This window comes from Dendrobates tinctorius, unplaced genomic scaffold (assembly GCF_039654945.1).
Source record: "Dendrobates tinctorius isolate UK_male_01 unplaced genomic scaffold, ASM3965494v1 ptg000237l, whole genome shotgun sequence".
Lineage (NCBI taxonomy): Eukaryota > Metazoa > Chordata > Amphibia > Anura > Dendrobatidae > Dendrobates > Dendrobates tinctorius.
This window is the reverse complement of record NW_027361904.1, coordinates 934,202-962,071: the sequence shown is the minus strand read 5'-3', so window position 1 is coordinate 962,071 and position 27,870 is coordinate 934,202. Positions and strand designations below refer to the sequence as shown.

General features: G+C 42.7%; 1 protein-coding gene across 1 annotated transcript in view; it reads left to right on the top strand.

Moving 5' to 3' along the window:
- The window catches only part of LOC141060481 (uncharacterized), a 242,517-nt gene extending 218,548 nt beyond the window's left edge, over positions 1-23,969 (top strand). The window contains 2 exon segments of the mRNA XM_073556744.1: positions 21,832-23,829; positions 23,832-23,969. Of these exon segments, the coding sequence (XP_073412845.1) occupies positions 21,832-23,829; positions 23,832-23,962 (2,129 nt within the window). The 3' untranslated portion in view covers positions 23,963-23,969.
- Positions 23,970-27,870: the final 3,901 nt, after the last annotated feature.

Below are 27,870 nucleotides of genomic sequence, written 5' to 3'. Positions count from 1 at the left end.
CGCCTGGCCTCAGGCACCCGATATGGCTTTAGTCGGACTTTAGCCTGTGGCTCCGTGACAATGTCATGTCGGATTAGGGAGGTGCGTCCGGGGAGCTCCTTAAAAACATCTGTATTTTGGCTAATGAACTCCCGGACCTCCTGAACCTGTCTAGGAGACAAAGTGTCTGCAATTTTGACTGCTGGTTGGGCTTCTCCTGCCTCGCCCCAAGGTGATGAGCCTTCTCCATCTGAAACGCAGGCAGCGGACTATCCCCATCAAGGTTTTCTTTATCTTTCCATGGTTTAAGCAAATTAACATGGTAAACCTGTTCTGGTTTTCTCCGTCCTGGCTGGTGTACCTTGTAGTCTACTGGCCCCACCTTTTCCATGATCTCGTAGGGTCCCTGCCACCTTGCAAGAAATTTGCTATCTACGGTAGGCACAAGTACCAACACCCGATCCCCGGGGCTAAAGGTTCTTACCCGAGCCCCCCGGTTATAGAGTCTACTCTGTGACTGTTGTGCTGCCTCCATATGTTCCCGGACTAAGGGTAGGACTGTCTCCTTTCTTTCTTGCATTTTTGCAACATGTTCTATCACACTTTTGTGGGGGGTAGGTTGGTTCTCCCAGGCCTCTTTGGCTTTATCGAGTAAGCCCCGTGGATGTCTGCCGTACAATAGTTCAAAGGGCGAGAACCCCGTAGATGCCTGAGGCAACTCCCACACTGCAAACAACAAATATGGCAATAAGAGATACCAGTCCTTCACATCTTTGGATTTGGAAACTGCCTTTTTTAACATGCTTTTCAGCGTCTTATTGAACCTTTCTACCAGGCCATCTGTTTGGGGATGATAGACCGATGTGCGCAACTGTTTAACATTTAGCAAACGGCAGAGTTCCTTCATAATTTTTGACATAAAGGGGTTTCCTGGTCTGTTAAAATCTCTTGAGGAATTCCCACCCGCGAAAACATACACATGAGTTCCTTTGCTATAAGCTTAGCTGATGTGTGGCGCAGAGGAATGGCCTCAGGATATCGAGTAGCATCAGTGCTTTTTTTGCGACGGTACGGCGTACCGGAAAATCTGAAGGTGCTGCCGCACACCTTAAAATAATAACGAATTCATTCTTACGCTCCGTCGCTCTATCACCGCTGCCGTCCTCCAGTCCCTGCTTCTTCCTGCTTGTACCCGGCTATGACCGGCCCAGCAGCAATGACATCATCGCTGCTGCGCCTGTCACATGACGCCGGCGAAAGCAGGAAGAAGCAGGGACTGGCAGCGGTGGCGGAGAGTAAGAATGAATGATTCATTATTTTAAGGTGTGCGGCAGCATGGGGGGCTGTAACCTGTGATGGGTGGCTATATACCACTTATTGGGGGGGTTGTATACCACTGATGGGGGGGCCGGTCTGTTTTGGTTTGATTCGTTTTTGTCAGGCTAGTTGGGCCACCTTTGAAGCTGTTTGATCCAACAAAGTACGTTGACTCTTGGATACTTCGAGGTTGGCGATCAGCCATTGACAGAAAAAGTAAAGAACGAACTCGAGACATCGTGGCTGATGAAAATTTGGCGTTTCTTACAGAATACAGCCTAGGTAAATCGGTTAAGGGATACGAAAACTATATTTTGCAAGTGAAAAAAAAAGTTTATACAGTATTAGTCATTTTTTATTTTTCTTTTGCAATCTGAATTACATAGTTTTTGATTGAAATTAGCGTACAGACTACAGTACTAAATAATGAGAAATTAATCAGAAATGCGTACCGGCAAATATTTTTTTACAAAAAAAGTCCTGGGTAGCATAATCTAGAACTACCAGGATGTGTTGGTGTCCCCTTGCTGACTTATTGAGAGGCCCCACCAGATCTATTGCCACTCTCTCGAAGGGTACCTCTATAATTGGCAAAGGCACCAAAGGGCTCCGAAAGTGAGGCTGGGGACTGGTTACCTGGCACACTGGACAGGAATTACAGTACCGTTTAACCTCTTCATAGATCCCTAGCCAGTAGAACTGCTGCAGAATTCGGTCTAGGGTTTTCTTTTGCTCCAAATGCCCACCAAGTACATGCACATGCGCTAAGTCCATTACCAGCCTACGATATATCTGAGGTACCAGTAACTGTTCTACCAGTTCCCCACATATTTTCTCCACTCGGTACAACAAATCTTGGTGTAGCTCAAAGCGTGGCAGCACTGCAGCTGCCCCAGGTTGTTGGGGTTCTCCATTGACAAACAATACATTTTCTCTGGCCCGGGCCAAAGTAGGGTCTCGGAGTTGCGCTGTACCAAAATTGTCACATGATACATTCAAGTCTGACAACTTGGATCCCGGCGGCAAGTCTTCCACCTCTCCAGCCAATACTTCTATGGGAGAATTCTTCCCCTCCTCCACCGAAGGGAAGGTTACCGCTACCGCCAGCACTTCTTCCTCCGGGCCACCAGGTTCATGCCCTACTTCTGGAGAATGTAACCTGGTTGCCTCTGGTGCCGGCAGTTGCTCTGTGGGTGGGACAAGAGATGGCCACAGCACAGAAAATAAAGGAAAGTCTCTTCCAATTATCACCTCATAATGCAAATTAGTCACAACCCCCACCTCGTGGCACTGCCTTCCCGCTGGCATGTTTATCACCATTAGTGCGGTGGGATAGTCTTTTAAGTCCCCATGTATACACAACACCCCTATTTTCCGACCCGTATACTCGCTGGTTTGTATCCAGCTGGCTCGTACCAGGGTTACAAGACTCCCTGAGTCCAACAGGGCCACAGCCGGGGTGCCCTCCTCTTTCACCCGACACAAATGTTCCATATTGGGACCTTTCGGGGTGCCCATTGCACACATCGGTTCGGCATAGTGGGACTGGCGGTACCCAAAGTTTGTGTCCATGGGCTCAGCCAGGTGGGGGCAATCAGCTCTCATATAACCTGGTTCCTGGCACCACCAGCAGATTATGGGGCTCCTTACTTCCCCGGTTAAGTCCTGAGCGGCCTTCCTGGGCTCCGCTCGCCGAACCAGGGGTGGAGACTTAGGGAACCTTTCTGTTACCTTCCGGGGAGTCCCTCCCTGTAGCTCTTTGGTAGCCCCATACCTTTCTATGAGGTCTATCATCTGCATGGCATTAGTAGGGGATGCCTGTCCAACCCATGTCTGGAGGGAGGGGGGCAAAGCCCTCCAAAATTTATCAGTCACTATGCAGTCCAGCATGGCCGTGGGGGACAACACCTCAGGCTGCAACCACTTTCGTAACAGGTGCATCAGGTCGTAATTCTGGGACCGAGCTGACTGGAGGGGGTAAACTCCCACTGGTGTACCCGTTGGGCCCGAACTAACACATTTACCCCAAGATGTGCCAGTATCTCACCCTTGACGACCGTGTAGTCCGCCCTTTGCTCCGATGGTAGGTCCTGATACGCATTCAAAGGTCCTGGGACCAGAAACGGAGCGATGATTTCTGCCCACTGGTCCCAGGGTAGCTACTGTCTCTCAGCGACTCCTTCGATCATCTCCAGATATGGCTCCACATCGTCCGACTTCTCCATTTTGGGAACCGCTGTATGAACTGCTTTCCGGACATCATGGATTCCCCGGTTAGTTCCTTTTGTCTGTGCTGTCGTGATATGCTGTATCAACAGCTGATTGGTTACCTGCTGCTGCATAGCCTGCTGTCGCATGGCCTCCTGCTGCTGCTGCATAGCCTGCTGCTGCTGTGTAGCCTGCTGCTGCTGATGCATGGCCTCTATGAGTGTTTTTACCGTGGCCTCCATTTCTAGAAAGTTCCCCGCCTGGGTCTGTGCCACTTGTTTCACCCAGGACATAGGCTGGGGTACAGATCAAAAATAAGCAAAAACAGCCTGGCCTCACTGCGTTTGCCTGCATTCAGTCCACCAATTGTAGGGATTCGCTCTATAGGTAATGGCAGGGCTGCAGTAACGAGGCAACACACAGGCTTAAAGTCCAATTTCAGTGGTTTAATGTCACGTTGCAAACAGCCGGTTAACAGAAAGTAAGGAAAAACATAAATATACTCCAGCTTGGAGAACCACTGGTCCCAGACTCACCCCTTGCACGGGACGGGCTTACCTAAGCGGCTGCCAGGTCCGCGGCATTCGCCAGGTGCCATTCCCAGGGTTGTTGAGAGTCTTGCTGCTATAGTCCTGCAGCACAGGGATCCTGCATACAAGTTCAGGCGAAGTCCAGCCAAGTTCCTGTGACTTCCAGACACACACTCACCAAGTGCCATACACCAACCTCCATTACATAGCCCATAACCCCTCCCACAGGTGAGGTAGACATCACACGGGCTGATCACGTGACCATGACATCATCGTAGGTCCTGTCTTTAGGGAAAAACCCGGACAAACATTAACCTGCTGGGAGAAATGTATCTCCCATCCAGTAAAACACCCTTTACTGTACCACAGTGTGTATGTACAGTTAGGTGCATATATATTTGGACAATGACAACATTTTTCTAATTTTGCTTCTAGACATTACCACAATGAATTTTAAGCAAAACAATTCAGATGCAGTTGAAGTTCAGACTTTCAGCTTTCATTTGAGGGTATCCACATTAAAATTGGATGAAGGGTTTAGGAGTTTCAGCTCCTTAACATGTGCCACCCTGTTTTTAAAGGGATCAAAAGTAATTGGACAGTTAAATAATTGTAAATAAAATGTTCATTTCTAGTACTTGGTTGAAAACCCTTTGTTGGCAATGACTGCCTGAAGTCTTGATCTCATGGACATCACCAGACGCTGTGTCTCCTCCTTTTTGATGCTCTGCCAGGCCTTCACTGCGGTGGTTTTCAGTTGCTGTTTGTTTGTGGGCCTTTCTGTCTGAAGTTTAGTCTTTAACAAGTGAAATGCATGCTCAATTGGGTTGAGATCAGATGACTGACTTGGCCATTCAAGAATATTCCACTTCTTTGCTTTAATAAACCCCTGGGTTGCTTTGGCTTTATGTTTTGGGTCATTGTCCATCTGTAGTATGAAACGACGACCAATCAGTTTGGCTGCATTTGGCTGGATCTGAGCACACAGTATGGCTCTGAATACCTCAGAATTCATTCGGCTGCTTCTGTCCTGTGTCACATCCAGGGCTGTGGAGTCGGTAAGCCAAACCTGCGACTCCGACTCCTCAATTTCCCTTACACCGACTCCACGACTCCGACTCCCACATATATTGCTTATATTTAAGTGAAAAACTAATTGTAGTACAATGTGAACATCAGACATTTAATCATTTTTATGATCCAACAATCAAGATATTTAGATAGAACATAATATATAATTATTGGAATACAACTTTAGAACACAAAAAACTGTAATAAATTGTAAATATGTAATACACTGTTATATCGAATATATATATATACAGTGTATATATATATATATATATATATATATATATATATATATATATATATATATATATACATTATGTAATAAACTATGTAAGTGGCAAAAAACAGTTTTCAACAAAAACATACTAAATAACATTCATGCAGTCTATGAATTTGTTCTAAGAAATAGAATTGCCTCCATCAGATCCTCCTTCATAGATGACCTCAAATCTGACCTAATAACTTTAACCCCTTCCTGCCATCCGACGTACTATCCCGTCCACGGTACCCGGGCCCGTATGACCGGGGACGGGATAGTACGTCGGGCCCTTTAATGCGATACCGCGACTAAAGTCGCGGTGATCGCATTAAAATTCCGACGCCATCTCACCTTAGAAAAGATGGCGTCGGCATCCCGGGCTGCGATCCCGCCCCCCCGGCATCCAGAGCGCTGTGATTGGCTGTTCAATTCTGAACAGCCAATCGCAGCGTTTCTCATTGTTTCAGCCAATCAGCTTGGCTGAAACAATGATGTCCTAGGCGGGGATCGAGTACAGATGTACTCGATCCTAGAGCCGGTGCCTGGCAACGCCAGGCACCGGCAAAAAGCACCCGGATTGGCGCGATCGCCGATCTGATCGATCGCGCCAATCGCAGTGCACAGCGGTGCTAAATCGCCGCTGTGCCCTGCCAGTACCGGCCAGGATCGGTGCTATATTAGCACCGATCGTGCTGGAGCCTGATGCAGGCCCAGTAGGGCCTGCAGGAGTTGGCTGGCGCGATCGATTAGATCGGCGATCGCGCCAACCACAGGGCACAGCTGCGGTCACCATGTGACCGCTCTGTGCCCTGCTGGTGACCTGGGCATGACCTGCCTAGTAATCGGAGCTGTGAGCTCCGATTCTAGGCAGTTGCCATGGTCACCAGGCAGATCAGGGATTGGTGGGATCGATGTAATCATTCGATCCCACCAATGACAGGTCACAGCAGCGATGTGACCGCTCTGTGACCTGCCCCCTGACCTGCCTCTGACCTGTCTGACCTGTCTGCAGGGGTCCTCACTCTAGCTGAGGATTCCTGCAGAGAGGTCGGACGCAGCAAGAGCTCCTGTGCTGGGTATTGTGGTGCCACAGCTTGTAGCATCACAATCCCTGCAGAAGAAAGAAGAAGAAGAAGAAAGAAAACTACAATTGTAAGTGTTAATTGATCCCTGATCCCCTGCCCAATCTATCTTCACCCCCCCAATCTATCTTCATCCCCCCATCCCCCCTCCACCCCCCCTTTTACCCCCCTCCACCCCACTTTTGCGTCACCTCCGTGCGCAGCCGGCGAGCGTTGATCGGTGACGCAGTTCACCGATCAACACTCGCGCTCGTTTTTTTTTCCTTAGCCCCCTTTGCGCCACTTCCGTACACACATCCCGCAGCCGCAAAAGTTGGATAAGTGACACACGTCACTTATCCAAGCTTGTGCCTGCCGCTTTTCATTTTTTTCACCCCCCTTTGTGCCACCTAACTACAACCCTAACTGTTGATCCCTGCCCAATCTCTCTTCATCCACCCCAATCCCCCCATCCCCCTTCCCCCTATTTTTACCCCCCTCCACCCCACTTTTGCGCCACCTCCGTGCGCAGCCGCCGAGCGTTGATTGGTGACGCAGTTCACCGATCAACACTTGAGCTCGCTTTTTTTTCCTTAGCCCCTCCGTACACACATCCCGCAGCTGCGAAACTTGGATAAGTGACACAGTTCACTTATCAGAGTTTGCCGTTTTCCTTTTTTTTTTTTTTTCCACCCCCCCCCTTGCGCCACCCCGTGCGCACATCCAGCAGCCTAGTTTTGATAAGTGACACTTATCAGCTAGGGCCTGCTGTTTTATACTTTTTTCCACAGCTTTTTCTTTACAGAAAGTTTACACCAATCACTCCCCCCCCCCTCACGTACACATACAGTTTTCAATAAAGTGTACACCCAAGCACCATATTTACACAAAAATGTCATCAAATTCATCCCAACAGCGCTATTCAGTGGAGGAGGCATATGCTTTACTTGCCTCCGAAACTGATAGCGATTTGGATGACGATCCGACTTTTCTTTATTTTTCGGATTCTTCATCCTCTTCTTCTTCCTCTTCTCCCTCCTCATCTTCCTCCTCGGGTCCTGCGGAACCGCCACGCAGACGCTCCAGGACAGAAGATGAGGCAGCGCCCACCATGCCCGCAGCTGACCCAGTGCTCCCCGTATGGACCTCGCCCCCCGAAAATTACGAGCCACTGATTCCTGATTTTGTGGCAGAATCAGGAATCAAGTTTGACACCACCGGCCTCACAGAAATTGACTTTTTCAAAGTCTTTTTCTCTGAGGATTTTGTTAACCTCATGGTGGAGCAAACTAATTTGTACGCTCGTCAATTTTTGGAGCAAAACCCGCGTTCAACATTTTCAAACTGGTCTCCTGTAGACGCAGTTGAAATGACGCAGTTTTGGGGCCTGGTCCTCCATATGGGGATACTGAAGAAGCCGGAAATTCGGCAATATTGGAGTGTTGATATTTTATACAACACTCCAGTGTTCCGAATGGTCATGGCCCGGACGCGTTTTGAGGCCATCCACAAGTTTCTGCATTATACTGATAATGCAGCGTGTCCCGCACAAGATGACCCCAACTTTGACCGTCTGTTCAAAGTTCGGCCGGTCATCGAACACTTCAACAAAAAGTTTGCCGAAGTGTACGTGCCCCAAAGGGACATCTGCGTGGATGAGTCCTTGGTTCACTTCAAGGGAAGGCTGCGATTCCGTCAATACCTGCCCAGTAAGAGGGCCAGGTACGGAATCAAACTCTATAAGTTGTGTGAGAGTACCTCAGGGTACACCCACAAGTTTAGAGTTTACGAAGGGAAGGACACCCGGATTGAACCCCCTGAGTGTCCTCCTTTCCTGGGAGTGAGTGGGAAAATTGTGTGGGATTTGGTGCACCCACTGCTGGATAAAGGTTATCACCTCTACACTGATAACTTTTATACCAGCATCCCACTCTACAAATCCCTCTCTGAGCGACGTACCGCAGCCTGCGGTACTGTCCGCAAAAATCAGAGAGGCCTCCCGAAGACGCTACTTGGGCAGATGCTCCGAAAAGGTGAGAGCAGAGCCCAATGTAGCGACCACCTGCTGGTGGTCAAGGACAAGAGAGATGTCCATCTCTTGACCACCATACACGGTGATGGCAGTACCCTCTGCACTGTACGGGGTACCTCTACACAGGTCCTCAAACCGACATGTGTAGTGGGGTACAACAAAAAAATGGGGGGAGTTGATCTCTCCGATCAACTCCTCCAACCGTACAATGCATTGAGGAAGGCCAAGGTGTGGTACAAAAAGCTGGCCGTGCACATCGTCCAAATGGCAATGCTCAACGCATTCCTGCTGTCACAATGTGCATGCCCCAGCGATACGGCGTACCTTCATTTCCAGGAGGTAGTGGTTAAGGCCATGATGTTTGGCGCTCAGGAAGGAGCGGGCCCCAGTACTTCAGGAACTGAAGGTGCTCGTATTGTCCCAGGTCAGCATTTTCCGGGGGTGGTCCCGCCAACCCCAAGAAAAGGTAAGCCGCAAAAAAGGTGTCGAGTGTGTTACAAAAAAGGAATACGCATTGACACCACTTACCAGTGCGACACCTGCCCCAAAAAACCTGGCCTGTGCATGAAGGATTGCTTCAAATTGTACCACACCTCCATGCACTACTAATTTACATTAGATTAGTTGGGGGCACATCTAGATTTGTTCATTGGGGGTCTAGTATCCAAAATGATGTCATATGTGGGTTTTTTTCCTGTTTAGGCACATCAGGGACTCTGCAAATGGAACATGACGCCAGCAGACCATCAAAGTCTGCATTCCAAAACAACACTACTTCCCTTTCGAGCCCCAACGTGTGCCTAAACAGTTTTTTCCCACATGTGGGGTACCAGAGTACCCAGGACAAATTGGACAACGACTTTTGGGGTCCAATTTCTCCTGTTACTCTTGGGAAAATTAAAAATTGGGGACTAAATGATCATTTATGTGGGAACAAAACAGGATTTTATATTTTCACGCCTGGGCATTATAATCTTTAGTGAAACACTTGGGGGTTCAAAGTGCTCACCACACATCTAGATAAGTTCCTTAGGGGGTCTAGTTTCCAAAATGGGGTCACTTATGGGGGGTTTCTACTGTTTAGGAACATCAAGGGCTCTGCAAATGGAACATGACGCCCGCAGACCATTCCATCAAAGTCTGCTTTCCAAAACGTCATTACTTCCCTTTCGAGCCCTGACGTGTGCCCAAACAGTAGTTTTCTCCCACATGTGGGGTATCAGGGTACTCAGGACAAATTGGACAACAACTTTTGGGGTCCAATTTCTCCTGTTACTCTTGGGAAAATTAAAAATTGGGGACTAAATGATCATTTATGTGAGAACAAAACAGGATTTTATATTTTCACGCCTGGGCATTATAATCTTTAGTGAAACACTTGGGGGTTCAAAGTGCTCACCACACATCTAGATAAGTTCCTTAGGGGGTCTAGTTTCCAAAATGGGGTCACTTATTGGGGGTTTCTACTGTTTAGGAACATCAAGGGCTCTGCAAATGGAACATGACGCCCGCAGACCATTCCATCAAAGTCTGCTTTCCAAAACGTCATTACTTCCCTTTCGAGCCCTGACGTGTGCCCAAACAGTAGTTTTCTCCCACATGTGGGGTATCAGGGTACTCAGGACAAATTGGACAACAACTTTTGGGGTCCAATTTCTCCTGTTACTCTTGGGAAAATTAAAAATTGGGGATTAAATGATCATTTATGTGGGAACAAAACAGGATTTTATATTTTCACGCCTGGGCATTATAATCTTTAGTGAAACACTTGGGGTTCAAAGTGCTCACCACACATCTAGATAAGTTCCTTAGGGGGTCTAGTTTCCAAAATGGGGTCACTTATTGGGGGTTTCTACTGTTTAGGAACATCAAGGGCTCTGCAAATGGAACATGACGCCCGCAGACCATTCCATCAAAGTCTGCTTTCCAAAACGTCATTACTTCCCTTTCGAGCCCTGACGTGTGCCCAAACAGTAGTTTTCTCCCACATGTGGGGTATCAGGGTACTCAGGACAAATTGAACAACAACTTTTGGGGTCCAATTTCTCCTGTTACTCTTGGGAAAATTAAAAATTGGGGACTAAATGATCATTTATGTGGGAACAAAACAGGATTTTATATTTTCACGCCCGGGTGTTATAAACTTCTGTGAAGCCCTTGGGGGTTCAAAGTGCTCACCACAAATCTAGATAAGTTCCTTAGGGGGTCTAGTTTCCAAAATGGGGTCACTTATTGGGGGTTTCTACTGTTTAGGAACATCAAGGGCTCTGCAAATGGAACATGACGCCCGCAGACCATTCCATCAAAGTCTGCTTTCCAAAACGTCATTACTTCCCTTTCGAGCCCTGACGTGTGCCCAAACAGTAGTTTTCTCCCACATGTGGGGTATCAGGGTACTCAGGACAAATTGGACAACAACTTTTGGGGTCCAATTTCTCCTGTTACTCTTGGGAAAATTAAAAATTGGGGATTAAATGATCATTTATGTGGGAACAAAACAGGATTTTATATTTTCACGCCTGGGCATTATAATCTTTAGTGAAACACTTGGGGTTCAAAGTGCTCACCACACATCTAGATAAGTTCCTTAGGGGGTCTAGTTTCCAAAATGGGGTCACTTATTGGGGGTTTCTACTGTTTAGGAACATCAAGGGCTCTGCAAATGGAACATGACGCCCGCAGACCATTCCATCAAAGTCTGCTTTCCAAAACGTCATTACTTCCCTTTCGAGCCCTGACGTGTGCCCAAACAGTAGTTTTCTCCCACATGTGGGGTATCAGGGTACTCAGGACAAATTGAACAACAACTTTTGGGGTCCAATTTCTCCTGTTACTCTTGGGAAAATTAAAAATTGGGGACTAAATGATCATTTATGTGGGAACAAAACAGGATTTTATATTTTCACGCCCGGGTGTTATAAACTTCTGTGAAGCCCTTGGGGGTTCAAAGTGCTCACCACACATCTAGATAAGTTCCTTAGGGGGTCTAGTTTCCAAAATGGGGTCACTTGTGGGGGGTTTCCACTGTTTAGGCACATCAGACGCTCGTCAAACGTGACATGGCGTCCAATCTCAATTCCAGCCAATTTTAGGTTGAAAAAGTCAAACGGGGCTCCTTCCCTTCTGAGCCCTGCCATGTGCCTAAACAGTGGTTCCCCCCCACATATTGGGTATCAGCGTACTCAGGACAAATTTGGCAACAACCTTTGGGGTCCAATTTCTCCTGTTACCCTTGGGAAAACAAAATATTGGGGACTAAATGATCATGTTTGTGGAAAAAATATGATTTTTTATTTTCACGCCCGGGTGTTATAAACTTCTGTGAAGCCCTTGGGGGTTCAAAGTGCTCACCACACATCTAGATAAGTTCCTTAGGTGGTCTAGTTTCCAAAATGGGGTCACTTGTGGGGGGTTTCCACTGTTTAGGCACATCAGACGCTCGTCAAACGTGACATGGCGTCCGATCTCAATTCCAGCCAATTTTAGGTTGAAAAAGTCAAACGGGGCTCCTTCCCTTGTGAGCCCTGCCATGTGCCTAAACAGTGGTTCCCCCCCACATATTGGGTATCAGCATACTCAGGACAAATTTGACAAGAACCTTTGGGGTCCAATTTCTCCTGTTACCCTTGGGAAAACAAAATATTGGGGACTAAATGATCATGTTTGTGGAAAAAATATGATTTTTTATTTTCACGCCCGGGTGTTATAAACTTCTGTGAAGCCCTTGGGGGTTCAAAGTGGTCACCACACATCTAGATAAGTTCCTTAGGGGGTCTAGTTTCCAAAATGGGGCCACTTGTGGGGGGTTTCCACTGTTTAGGCACATCAGACGCTCGTCAAACGCGACATGGCGTCCAATCTCAATTCCAGCCAATTTTAGGTTGAAAAAGTCAAACGGGGCTCCTTCCCTTCTGAGCCCTGCCATGTGCCCAAACAGTGGTTCCTCCCCACATATTGGGTATCAGCGTACTCAGGACAAATTTGACAAGAACCTTTGGGGTCCAATTTCTCCTGTTACCCTTGGGAAAACAAAATATTGGGGACTAAATGATCATGTTTGTGGAAAAAATATGATTTTTTATTTTCACTCCCGGGTGTTATAAACTTCTGTGAAGCCCTTGGGGGTTCAAAGTGGTCACCACACATCTAGATAAGTTCCTTAGGGGGTCTAGTTTCCAAAATGGGGTCACTTGTGGGGGGTTTCCACTGTTTAGGCACATCAGACGCTCGTCAAACGTGACATGGCGTCCGATCTCAATTCCAGCCAATTTTAGGTTGAAAAAGTCAAACGGGGCTCCTTCCCTTCTGAGCCCTGCCATGTGCCTAAACAGTGGTTCCCCCCCACATATTGGGTATCAGCGTACTCAGGACAAATTTGACAACAACCTTTGGGGTCCAATTTCTCCTGTTACCCTTGGGAAAACAAAATATTGGGGACTAAATGATCATGTTTGTGGAAAAAATATGATTTTTTATTTTCACGCCTGGGTGTTATAAACTTCTGTGAAGCCCTTGGGGGTTCAAAGTGGTCACCACACATCTAGATAAGTTCCTTAGGGGGTCTAGTTTCCAAAATAGGGTCACTTGTGGGGGGTTTCCACTGTTTAGGCACATCAGACACTCGTCAAACGCGACATGGCGTCCGATCTCAATTCCAGCCAATTTTAGGTTGAAAAAGTCAAACGGGGCTCCTTCCCTTCTGAGCCCTGCCATGTGCCCAAACAGTGGTTCCTCCCCACATATTGGGTATCAGCGTACTCAGGACAAATTTGACAACAACTTTTGGGGTCCAATTTCTCCTGTTACCCTTGGGAAAATAAAGAAATTGTTGCTAAAATATTATTTTTGTGACTAAAAAGTTAAATGTTCATTTTTTCCTTCCACGTTGCTTCGGCTCCTGTGAAGCACCTGAAGGGTTAATAATCTTCTTGAATGTAGTTTTGAGTAGCTTCAGGGGTGCAGTTTTTAGAATGGTGTCACTTTTGGGTATTTTCTGCCATATAGACCCCTCAAAGTGACTTCAAATGTGAGGTGGTCCCTAAAAAAAATGGTTTTGTAAGTTTTGTTGTAAAAATTAGAAATCGCTTGTCAAATTTTAACCCTTATAACTTCCTAACAAAAAAAAATGTTGTTTCCCAAATTGTGCTGATGTAAAGTAGACATGTGGGAAATGTTATTTAGTAACTATTTTGTGTCACATATATCTCTGTTTTAAGGGCATACAAATTCAAAGTTTGAAAATTGCAAAATTTTCAAAATTTTTGCCATATTTCTGTTTTTTTCATAAATAAACGCAAGTTATAGCGAAAATTTTTTACCACTAAAGTGAAGTACAATATGTCACGAGAAAACAATCTCAGAATCGCCTAGATCCGTTGAAGCGTTCCAGAGTTATAACCTCATAAAGGGACAGTGGTCAGAATTGTAAAAATTGGCCCGGTCATGAACGTGCAAACCACCCTTGGGGGTGAAGGGGTTAAGGCTAGAGAACAACCTCTCTACAGTAACTTGGGTTGGAGGCAAAGCCGTAACCACATGGGCAACATCTCTAACAATTTCCGGGTGTAAAGGAATTGCCTCATGCACAGTCAGTTTTGATGAACGGTTGAATTTTTCTATTTCTTTTAGAGCAAGTGAAACTTTTTGCTGAAATATGGTCAATCTGCTGCTATAGGAGATGGAAGGAAATCTTTTTCCTTGCGGCAACGCTTTGCCTGCTCCATATCATCCAAATACTTGTCAAAGTCAAACTCCTCATCTGATGAGGATGAAGATATGGCAGCAGTAGCACTGTCAGGACCCAAGTCCTCTTGCGCCTGGCAGTCCTCCTGTAGGCCACTCATCCTAACTGCTAACTCAGTCAGAGCTTCTTTTCCTTTAGTAAGCCGTTGATCATGAAGCAGTATACGATGACTTGGGTCCACATAAACAGCTGCCAGAAAAATTTTGTTTTCCAATAGCTGTGTCTCTCTCCGTTTCATTGAAGCAGAAATGCCATCTGCGAATAAACCTCCTCTTTGGGACAGGCAAAATAGCAAGTTCTTCCACTCCCTTATGAAAATGCCAGGAGTTAAATCCTCAGCTTGTAATTTTTTAGTCACCGGTAAATGGGTGATGAAGCAATTCCTTCAATTCAGCCACCTGTGTCCATTGACCTTCATGTAGTGTTACCTGAGGGTTCGCCATATCTACAAGGAAGGGTTTCAGCTCAAGCAATCGCTCAATCATTAAATAAGTGCTGCCCCACCGAGTGGCTTGATCCACAATTGCCCCTTTCCCAGCACGTCTCTTCAAGATGGAATCAATTTTAGGGGTTCTGGCGGCAGTAACCAATTTCTACACTTTTCCAATCAGAGTTCCAGCATGTCCCTCTTGCAGACTATCTCTTATTGCCAGCTGCAGCGTGTGCACCACACAGTGCATGTGATAAATATGAAAGTGTTTTGAAGCAGCTTCATCAAGATTATCTATTTCTACAGTATAAATTTGCTGTTCTTCTGTTGTAATATCTGTTTGTTCCTCAGTTACATGAACAGCACTGTGGCCTTCCATCTCAAACATACTGAATCCTAAATGTTCCTCTAGCTGTTGTTCATTGCTCTCATTCATCAGTGTAATTGTACTTATGGTTGAAGCATTGTCCATTACAATAGCAAGAACCTGTTCTTTTTTGAGTTCGTAATCTTGCAGATCTTTTTCCACTAAGGTCTGGAGAAACTGGCTGCCGTGATGAGCTTTAGTATCTTTTACTGCCGGCGTCTTGGTAACAATTTATTTGTTGTCACAAACATATCGAACGTTGATAACAAAATAGTTCACTCTGTGACGTGTGCAGGCGTCATTTTGAGAAACATGAAGCGTCTTGAGAGTCTTTTTAAGATCTTCCTTTTGTTTAAGGGCTTCTTAAATCACTAATTTTCTAATACTTTCTCTTTCCAGAGAAGCACCAATAGATAGAGCAGATTTCTAATCTGCTTTTGCTATTGAAAACTGTTATGATTGGGTCACCGAGGAGGAGTGCAAGCCCAAGCTAAGCCACAGAAAACCAGAGAGGTTGGTAACTAAGCGGATTGCAGACTCCTGATCCTATCCACACAACTAGCAGTAGCCGTGCAGCGTAATTACGATGATCCTAGACGCCTCGGCACAGCCGGAGAGCTAACTTCGCCTAAAGCAAGAAAAGGGAAATCTAAACTGCCCCGGAGCAGACCCCAAAGGAATAGATAGCCCCCAAACATATATTGTCGGTGAGACAAGATGAAAACACAAACGCAGGCAGGAAAATAGATTGAGCAAATGCTGGGGCCCACACTGACTAGACAGGAAAGGAAAGATGCTGTCTGCAATCACGCAAAAAAACCCTGCAAAAAGTCCAACACGTCTGATGCAAAAAACACTGAAGTCGCAGGACTTCGCCCACTATATCAGCACTCTGGTATATTCAGAAAGCAAAGCAAAAAGAGGCCAATCTAATAAGGGACAAAAACAAACTGGCACAAGCAGTAACATATGGACGGTGATTCAGCGCTGTAGCCCCAGCCGGAGCTGGCTGACCCACACAAAACTGATATAGCAAAAACCAAATCAAATGCAATAGAATAGCAAATGAACACTTAGCTGAACATGCAGGGACAAAGCTGGAAACATCAGACCTCAGGAGGCAAGAAGAAAATCATGGGATAGAGGGAGTCGGCTGTCTTAAATCCCAATCTGAAACCCCAGATCTCCAATCTTCGTCCTCATTATCAGGTGTTAAGCCTCTGTTAATCAAATCAGCTCTATTACCTCCAGTAATAACCAGAGGGAGGCCAGAAAGTGAATTCACAACAGAAAACATCTATGAGCTCAAAAACCTTTCAGGTGATGTGGTTTTTTAAAAAGCTGATCTGCTTTTGCTGCTGAAAACTGTATCCTCAAAAAACGCTGTGTGTGAATGTAGCCTTACATCAGGAATAGAACAGCCATTTATAGGACATTTCATAACTTTCCCAAATTCCTATGAAAAAATATTCAGCACATTCTGCATTCAACTACTGTACCCAATTTATTATATATTTTAGTAGTCGGAGTCGGTCCATTTTCCTCCGACTCCACCAAAATGAGCACAGACTCCGACTCCACAGCCCTGGTCACATCATCAATAAACACTAGTGACCCAGTGCCACTGGCAGCCATGCATGCCCAAGCCATCACACTGCCTCCGCCGTGTTTTACAGATGATGTGGTATGCTTTGGATCATGAGCTGTACCACACCTTCGCCATACTTTTCTCTTTCCATCATTCTGGTAGAGGTTGATCTTGGTTTCATCTGTCCAAAGAATGTTCTTCCAGAACTGTGCTGGCTTTTTTAGATGTTTTTTAGCAAAGTCCAGTCTAGCCTTTTGATTCTTGATGCTTATGAGTGGCTTGCACCGTGCAGTGAACCCCCTGTATTTACTTTCATGCAGTCTTCTCTTTATGGTAGATTTGGATATTGATACGCCCACCTCCTGGAGAGTGTTGGTCACTTGGTTGGTTGTTGTGAAGGGGTTTCTCTAAACCATGGAGATTATTCTGCGATCATCCACCACTGTTGTCTTCCGTGGGCGCCCAGGTCTTTTGGCATTGATGAGTTCACCAGTGCTTTCTTTCTTTCTCAGGATGTACCAAACTGTAGATTTTGCCACTCCTAATGTTGTAGCAATTTCTCAGATGGGTTTTTTCTGTTTTTGCAGCTTAAGGATGGCTTGTTTCACCTGCATGGAGAGCTCCTTTGACCGCATGTTTCCTTCACAGCAAAACCTTTCAAATTCAAGCACCACACCTCAAATCAACTCCAGGCCTTTTATCTGCTTAATTGATAATGACATAACGAAGGGATTACTTCAAAGGAAAAAAGTCCAGCTCCAGGAGTAAAATTCAAATATTTTATTTATGCTATTAAAAAAATCACATAGCTGCTATGATCACTAAATCGGCATGTCCGAACCAGACTACCGCATGGGGATTGTCCAGAGAGGCTCTGTACGCGTTTCGAGTGTTTCCAGCTCTTAGACTCAGAGTAACCTCACAAAGTTGATTAAGCAGTGTATAAAGCTAACACACAGGTGAATAAAATTAATTAAAGATGCAAAAGAAAAAAAAAAAGGACAATGAAATATACAAAAACAGAGAAACAATCAGAATATCCACATAAATCAAAAATAAAAATGTCTGTGAAATATATACACATTTAATAGTGAAGCATGAACTCTCTTCTCATATTTAACCCTTTAACGACCAAGCAATTTTGTAGGTTAAAGACCAGGCCTTAATTTTGAAATCGGACCACTGTCGCTTTATGTGGTTATAACTCTGGAACGCTTCCATGGATCCCGCTGATTCTGAGAATGTTTTTTCATGACATATTGTACTTCATGTTAGTGGTAAAGTTTCTTCGATATGACTTGCGTTTATTTATGAAAAAAATGGAAATATGGCGAAAATTTTTAAAATTTTGCAATTTTCATACTTTTAATTTTTATGCCGTTATATCAGAGAGATATGTCACAAAAAATAGTTAATAAATAACATTTCCCACATGTCTACTTTACATCAGCACAATTTTGGAACCAAAATTTTTTTTTCTTAGGAAGTTATAAGGGTTAGAAGTTGACCAGCGATTTCTAATTTTTCCAACAAAATTTACAAAACCATTTTTTTTTAGGGACCACCTCACATTTGAAGTGAGTTTGGGGGGTCAATAAAACAGAAAATACCCAAAAGTGACACCATTCTAAAAACTGCACCCCTCAAGGTGTGCAAAACCACATTCAAGAAGTTTATTAACCGTTTAGGTACTTCAAAAGAATTGAAGCAATGTGGAAGGAAAAAATGAACATTTAACTTTTTTTCCCCAAAATTTTTATTTGGACACAATTTTTTTTATTTTGTCAAGGGTATCAGGAGAAAATGAACCACAATATTTGTTGTGCAATTTCTCCGGAGTACACCGATACCCCATGTGTGGAGGAAGAGCACTCTTTAGGCACACGCCAGTGCTCAGAAGGGAAGGAGCATCATTTGAGATTTTGAATGTCAAATTGGCTGGAATCGAGAGCGGACGCCATGTCACGTTTGGAGAGCCCTTGATGTACCTAAACAGTGGAAATCCCCACAAGTGACCCCATTTTGGAAACTAGACCCCCTAAGTAACTTATCTAAATGTGTGTTGAGCACTTTGAACCCCCAAGGGCTTCACAGAAGGTTATAACGTAGAGCCATAAAATTAAAAAATCATATTTTTTCCACAAAAATGATCTTCAATGAGCTATAATTTTTCCATATTTCGGCCGACAGAGTCATGTGCGGGCTTGATTTTTGCGGGAAGAGCTGACGGTTTTATTGGTACCATTTTCGGGCACATAAGTTTTTTTGATCGCTTTCTATTCTGATTTTTCTGTTCATTTTTTGAATGAGCAAAAACCAGCAATTTAGGAATGCTTTTTTTTTTTTCCCCCCTCCGCTCCGCCTGTGGTAAAATTAGTATGGCAGCTTTATTCTTCGGGTCACTACGATTACAGAGATACCTCATTTATATCTTTTTTTATGTTTTGGTGTTTTTTACACAATAAAAACTTTATAGAAAAAATATTTTTGCATCACTTTAGTCTGCGAGCGATAACTTTTTTATTTTTTCGCTGATGATGCTGTATGGCGGCTCGTTTTTTGCGGGACAAGATGACGTTTTCATCGGTACCATAATTATTTATATCCGTCTTTTTGATCGCGTGTTATTGCACTTTTTCCAAGTGGTATGATGATACTGCTTGGAAAAAGTATAATTTGCTACTTTTTTTTTTTTTTTTTTTTTTTTTACGGCGTTCACTGAACGGGTTAACTAGGGTGATACTTTTATAGATGGGATTTTTACGGACGTGGCGATACCAAACATGTGTATTTTTTTGTTTATTTTATTTTTTTTGCATAAAAATGTGTGATTTCTAGGGGATTTTTTAGGGAATTTTTTATATTATTTTTTAATAATTTTTTTTACATTTTTTTTTAAATGTTTTTTTTTTTTTACCTTGTCCCTTTATGGGACTTTCGCTTTCACTTTAGGTATAATACATTACAATGCTCCAGCATTGTAATGCATTATACCAATGCTGAGAGCTGCTGACACCATGCTGTGAGAATGATCTCACCAGCTCTCTGTAGGTAAATGACCCGGACCAGACCCAGGCTATTTACCTAAGCCTCCAACTTCTGGTGACCGATTCCCTTTAATGCTGTGAAGAAAACACAATAAAGGAGTTTTGTGTTGGAACTTTGTGGGTCACTGCCTCATCACTGCGTACGGTGCTACCGCAGCATCACATTGGGTAATCGTTTAGTTAATTTGTGTTGCAAATCTGTAGTGTTGAATATATGATGTGAAATGTTTTTATATGCAATGCAATCATTTAGCTAGTTCTTTACAAAAAGCTGCTTTGTTTTTGATACTTCATAGTTTTTGGTTTGGCCCAGAAGCTGATTTCCAGCAGCCGGGGTGAAGGGCAGAAGTCTGGAGAAATAATGGCCAGCGCTGTACTCTGTGCGCAGAATTATTAGGTGATTTGTATTTTTGATGAGTAGCTTTATTATTGAACATCTCCAGTGCTGTCAGTCAGTTCAAAGGGTTAATAAAGCTGACTATTTAAGAAAGTAAAAGTGCAGTTTATCCTTAGATGAATATTTCTGTGTGCAGAATTAATGGACAACTAAATGGAAAACGTAAATTTTCCATCTCGGTTGTTTATTTTCATCTGTTACAAAGAGAATAAGAACCGAACAACTCAAAATGTACAAAGTACATTTCTCACATTTCAAAAAAAATCTCAGTGACCAAAATAGTAATATGGGCGCCCTTCTTCTCAATAACAGCCATAAGCTTCATCTATGGAGTCTGTCAGTTTCTTCATCTGTTGATCAACTTTTTGAACAGCACCAACCACAGCTCCAGACACTGATCAGAGAGTCGACTTTTATTTCACCATAAATCTTCCGTTTAAGAAGGGCCCAGAAGTTCTCACTAGGGTTTAGGTCCAGTGAGGACGTGGCTGGGTCATTATTCTTCATCTTTAATGCCTTTTCTGGCTGCCAAGCAGTGGAGACATCAATGCTGTGATGGAACATAATTCGGCAGAAAAAATCATGGTTTTATTGAAAGATGCAGACTTTCTCCTGCGTCCATCTCACTGACTTCTAAGAGTAAGGGGAGGCCCATTACTGATCCAGCCACAGGCCCCATCCATCTGTTTCATCCAGATCCACTCTCATCTCATCAGACCATAAAACCTGTGAACAATCAGTATCAGGCAAATCTTGGCCCGGTCTTCACGTTCCCACTTCTGTGTCTTGCTCGGTGGTGGTCGGGTTCAGCCTCCTAACATCGGCCATGTCTCTGAGCACTGAACACCTTGTACTTCTGGCCTCCAGGGAGGCTACAGCTCTAGAATATGACAGCACTGGAGGAAAATGGCTTCCTGGTCGCTTCACGTTTGAGTCTTCTCAGATCTTTTACAGTTACTGTGTCTTTTTTTCTCAACACATTTTATGTGGCACTGCTGAATATTTGTAACAAAACTTTTTATGGTTTTGTGATCGCGCCTCAATATCTGAGCAATTTCAGGACTTCTGCCTCCATCTGTAACAATTTTTTAATTTTCAGAGTCAGATAAATCTTTTTGGCCTATTTTGCCAATAATTCTGTACACCTTAATTAAGCGTGTTGTATCCTTAGGCCACATCCTCATAAATTATACCTGTATTGTTTTATATATATGTGTATATATATATATATTTTTTTTTTTCTTTTTGTTTTGTTAAATTAAACTATTTTTATCACTTATTTTTTATTAATAATAATGGATTTGCAGAATATAAAGAAATTAAAAGGTGCAAAAAACTGACATTGACAGGGCCTTTATTGAGAACCCAGCTTCCATGGTAGCCCATCGGCACTCCACGGTTTTGTCGTGTGCACAGAGGTTGGAACCATGTAACCATTGCTGTGGCATCTAAATACTTAAACAGCAGCGAATGGAGCTAGGGATTGTGATGAGATGGACAGCACCTAACCGCTTGGACCTACAGGTTCATTTGTTATTCGCCACTGGGCAATTTTCTGAGAAAAGATCAGTGACCGACTTGAGACATGAAAATGTCTTCAACACAAAAGTAGAAAACCGCAACAGAAAAGCCTGTTATCATAACATTGTGATCTAGTGATCCCTTTTCTGAGATTGTGATCGGTTTTGCAACCAATAATTAAGTTATTAAATGAGTACTTCTCAATTGTAATGTCCTATAACGTCAGTACAATCGTTATGTTATGTTGCTATATAATAATATAATCAGTTTTATTCTTCCAGATGACTGTACCGGAAGCTCAGACAAACATCCAAAATCTTCACTTGATAATGCAGATGTTTGTAGCATCATTCAATATGGAGATGAAAAAATTGGCAATATTGAAAATATACCCTCTGCCTCGCATATCAAAAATGTATCATCTGATCCTGTGAAACAGATCCTATCTCCTGATTCATCACAGACTGTAAAGCAAAATACAAGTTACAGATCGGGTGTGAAGCGTCAAAAAGTTCCCATAGGGGAAAAGCCATATTCATGTTCAGAATGTGGGAAATGTTTTTCCACAACATCAGGTTTGGTTACACATCAGAGAATTCACACAGGGGAGAAGCCATTTTCATGTAAGGAATGTGGAAAATGCGTTAATAATAAATCAAATCTTGTTAGACATGAGAGAACTCACACAGAAGGAAAGCCATATTCATGTTCAGAATGTGGGAAATGTTTTAACGAGAAACATAGGCTCATAACACATCAAAGAACTCACACAGGGGAGAAGCCATTTTCATGTTCAGAATGTGGGAAATGTTTTAATCAGAAACATCAGCTCATAACGCATCGAATAATTCACACAGAGAAGAAGCAATTTTCATGTTCAGAATGTGGAAAATGTTTTACCATGAAACAAGATCTCATTAGACATCGTAAAAGCCACACTGGGGAGAAACCATTTACATGTTCAGAATGTGGAACATTTTTTACCATGAAACAAGATCTCATTAGACATCGTAAAAGCCACACTGGGGACAAACCATTTTCATGCTCAGAATGTGGGAAATGTTTTAATCGGAAATATTTTCTTATTAGGCATCAAAGACTTCACACAGGGGAGAAGCCATTTTCATGCTCACAATGTGGAAAATGTTTTAATCAGAAAAATCTTTTTAGTACACATCAAAGAATTCACACAGGGGAGAAACCATTTTCATGTAAGGAATGTGGAAGATGCTTTAATAATAAATCAAATCTTGTTAGACATGAGAGAACTCACACAGAAAAGCCATATTCATGTTCAGAATGTGGGAAATGTTTTAACGAGAAACATAGGCTCATAACACATCAAAGAACTCACACAGGGGAGAAACCTTTTTCATGTTCAGAATGTGGAAAATGTTTTAACGAGAAATATCAGCTCATAACACATCAAAGAACTCACACAGGGGAGAAGCCATTTTCATGTTCAGAATGTGGAAAATGTTTTAACGAGAAACATAGGCTCATAACACATCAAAGAACTCACACAGGGGAGAAGCCTTTTTCATGTTCAGAATGTGGAAAATGTTTTAACGAGAAATATCAGCTCATAACACATCAAAGAACTCACACAGGGGAGAAGCCATTTTCATGTTCAGAATGTGGGAAGTGTTTTAATCAGAAACATCAACTCGTAACACATCAAAGAATTCACACAGGGGAGAAGCCATTTTCATGTTCAGAATGTGGAGAAAGTTTTACCATGAAACCAGTTCTTGTTAAACATCAGAGAATTCACACAGGAGAGCAGTCATTTTCATGTTCAGAATGTGGAACATGTTTTACCATGAAACAAGATCTCATTAGACATCGTAAAAGCCACACTGGAGAGAAGCCATATTCATGTTCGGAATGTGGAAAATGTTTTAGTCAGAAACATGTTTTTATTGCACATCAAATAATTCATACAGGGGAGAAACCATACTCATGTTCTGAATGTGGAATCTGTTTTAACCATAAGCATAGTCTTAGTAGACATCAAAGAATTCATACAGGAGAGAAGCCGTATTCATGTTCAGATTGTGGAAAATGTTTTACTGTAAAATCAGATATGAATAGACATCAAGAAATCCACAATGGGGAAAAGCCATATTCATGCTCAGAATGTGGGAAATGTTTTACCCAGAAACAACATCTTATAACACATCATAGAATTCATACAGGGGAGAAGCCATTTTCATGCCCAAAATGTGGAGAATGCTTTACCCGTAAATCAAGTCTTGTTAGACATGAAAGATCTCACACAGAGGGAAACCAGTTTCATGTTTAGAATGTGGAAAATGTTTCACTGTTAGATCAGATCTTGTTAAATATCAGAATTTACATGGGGAAAGCCACTTTCAAGTTCAGAATGTAGAAAACATTAAATATCTTTAACCCCTTCCTGACATGGCCAATTTCCTTTTTCGCATTCCTGGTTTTCACTCCTCTTCTTCCAAGTACCTTAACTTTTTTATGTTTCCATCGATACAGCCGTATGAGGACATGTTTTTTTGCCTGGGTGAGTTGCACTTTTGAATGACACCATATAGTTTATCATATAGTGTACTGGAAAACAGGAAACAAAATTCCAAGTGCGTTGAAATTGCAAAAATAATTCCAGTCCACAAAAGTCTTTTGTGGTTTTTTATTTACCGTGTTCACTATATGGTAAAAGTGACTGTGCAGTTTGGTTTCCGAGGTCCATACGAGTGCGCAGATAGATACCAAATGTGTATAGTTTTTTTTTGTTTTTATTTACGCGGTTAAAAAATGTGGAAATTTGTAAAAGGAAAAAAAATAGCTTTTGTCAACTTTTTTTTAAAACCCGTAGCATTTATTTTTCAAGATCTGGTGACTTGTGAGGGCTTATGTTTTGTGCCCTGAGCTTTTTTACTGATTCTATTATTGGGTAGTTATGATAAATTAGCCATCAAGTAGAGGGAAAGATGGGCTCAGCGTGTGAGCTCACATCAAAGGCAGGTACCGCTACATCATATTTCGGAAAGGGGTTAATTCAAGTCTGAATGAACATCAAAGAACCAGGGCTGTGGAGTCAGAGTCATGGAGTCGGTATAAAATGGATTGACTCGACTCCTAAAATATATAATAAATTGGGTACAGTAGTTCAATACAGTTTGTGGGGAATATTTTTTTCATAAAAATTTGGGAAAGTTATAAAAAATAGCAAACACACAGAGAAGGAATGCCTGCAATCATCTCAGAACTTCTCGAGTGGACAGGAAAGCAGGATTAAGGTAAGTCACAGAATAGAAAGTACCGAGCACCCCCGATAGCTCATGAGAGCTGACAACTTCAATTGAGGGGAAATACTGCAGGCATGAAGACCCAAATTCTTAGGGTGCACACCAAAAAAAAGTAGAAAAATCCAAATAGAACAAAAGAGGTGGCACTCACCAGAATAAAATCCAAACTTTATTGGTCAAGTTTCTCTAAAACATCTTTGGCAGGGGGGGTTTCTCACTCCTCAGTGCCACCTCTTTTGTTCTATTAGGATTAAGGTAAGTACTTCTTAAAGCATATCTAAACTTTCAATAAACTTCATAAATCAATAGTCCAGTATATGTTATCTTTGTATGCTTGATGTTTTAGTTTGTTTATCTTCTTAGCTCATGTTTGGAGAAATTAGCTGCTCTGATGACATGTATACACTATGCATAGAATGTAAGGGGAAAACTGTTTTCTAACATCTCAAATTTGAAAATACAGTAACAGGATCGATGAGGACTTTTTTTGTGTGTGTGTTCTGGAATATGATTTAGCACAGACATGCTCCCTCCCTCCTCCCCTCTTCATAGACTGTGAAGAAATGTAATGTGAAGCATTTAGTGAGTTGTACCCTGAGACAAGCCTGACATTGAAAGTTCAGAGTAAAGCTATCTAGCAACATATTTTACAAACTTTATGCTTATCATATGTCCTATTGATTTATGCAAAGATTGTTTTATTTTTATCCTAAGTTATACAGTGCATGATTTCCTATTGCAAGAATTACAATATACCTTATTTTTTTACAGGACAAAATTACTTTGAGAGCAAATTTACATAATTACAAAATGTCTAAGAAGCATCTTATGAAGTCAGCTGTATTTGAGCATTTCACACTGACTCAAGATAAATAACATTTTGTGTGTCAATGTATAAGTGACCCAGATGAAATCAAATGATGTGATGCCCAAATCAAATGATGTGATGCCCAAATCAGTGCATTCTCAGGCAGTGATAAAAATGCTCCTTCAAGAGCTTCCAATCTAAAAAAACATTTACAACGCTGCCTCTCAGAAGTATAAAAAGCTGTGATTGAACAAGATCACAGTAGCACCAAGAAACCAGAGACCAGCACTTCCAGCCAGGCAAAGGAGGAAAGAGTGTCTCAAACATCAGTTAAATTATATTTTATAAATGACAGCAGATGTGTTTGAAAGACAGCTCATCGAGCTTGTTATGAAGGACTGTACCATTATCATTATTTGCACGACCAGCTTTTACAGCTCTTAATGGACAAATGGCCCGCAAACTTGGTGTTTCTCTGAAAAGAGAAAGTAGTAGAAAATTAGTGATTGAAGAAGCCCTTAACCAAAAGGAAGATATTAAAAAGACACTCGAGATGCTTTGTGTTTGTTAAAATGGATGCCTGCACACGTCACAGAGTGAACTATTTTGCTATCAACGTTCGATATGTTTGTGACAACAAAAAAGTTGTTACTAAGACGCTGGCAGTAAAAGATACTAAAGCTCATCACAGCAGCCAGTTTCTCCAGACCTTGGTGGAAAAAGTTCTGCAAGATTATGAACTCAAAAAAGAACAGGTTCTTGCTATTGTAACTGATAATACTTCAAACATGATAAGTACAATTAAACTGATGAATGAGAATAATGAAGGTGAACAGTAGCTAGAAGAACATTTCACATTCAGTATATTGGAGACGTAAGGCCACAGTCACAGGACTGTTCACATAATGGAGAAACAAACAGATATTACTACAAAAGAACAGCAAAATGATTTTTTACAAATAGATAATTTTGTTGAATCTGCTTCACACCTCTTTCCTTTTCATCACATGCGCTGTGTTGTGCACATGCTGCAGCTGGCAGAGAGTCTGCAAGAGGGACATTCTGGAACTTTGATTAGCAAAGTGAGGAAATTGGCTATTGCTGCCAGAACCCCTAAAATTGATTCCATCTTGAAGAGATGTGCTGGAAAAGGGGCAATTGTAGATCAAGCCACTCGGTGGGGCAGCACCTATTTAATGATTGAGCGAGTGCTTGAGCTGAAACCCTTCCTTGTAGATATGGCCAACCCTCAGGTAACAATACATAAAGGTCAATAGACACAGGTGGCTGAATTGAATGAATTGCTTCATCACCCATTTACAGTGACTAAAAAGTTACAAGTTGAGGATTTAACTCCTGGCATTTTTATGGAGTGGAAAAGCTTGTTGTTTTGCCTGTCCCAAAGAGGAGGTTTAATTGCAGATTGCATTGCTGCTTCAATGAAACAGAGATACTGCTATTAGAAAATAAAATTGTTCTGGTAGCTGTTTATGTGGACCCAAGTCATTGTATATTGCTGGTTGATCAACAGCTTACTAAAGGAAAAGAAGCTCTGATTGAGTTAGCAGGATGAGTGGGCTACAGGACGTAAGAGGACTCGGGTCCTGCCAGTGCTGTTGCTGCCGTTTCTTCATCCTCATCAGATGAGGAGTTTGATTTAAAAAAGTATTGGGACAACATAGAGCAGGCAAAGCGTTGCTGTAGGGAAAAAGATTCCACTCCCATAGAAAACAGTGACCATATTTCAGCAAAATTTTTCACTTGCTCTCAAAGAAGTAGAACAGTTCATTCATTCATCATAACTGACTGTGCATGAGGCAATTCCTTTATACCCTGAAATTGTTAGAGATGTTGCCCATGTGGTTACTGCTTTGTCACCAACCCAAGGAAGCATAGAGAGGTTGTTCGCTATCATTAAAATAATTAGGTCAGATTTGAGGTCATCTATGAAGGATCTCAGGACTCCAGACCTACAGATGACTACCCATTCCTGCTAATACATGTGGGGACAAATGACAGCAAGAAACGACCTGGAAACCATCTGTAGTGACTTTGAAAACTTAGGTAAGAAAGTGAAAGAACTGGGAGCGCAGGTGCTCTTCTCTTCCATTCTCCCAGTGGATGGCCATGGAACAAGGAGGTGGAATAAGACTCTGCAGGTGAACAACTGGCTACGTCGATGGTGCCATCATCAAGGATTTGGATTTCTGGATCACGGAGTGAATTACCTA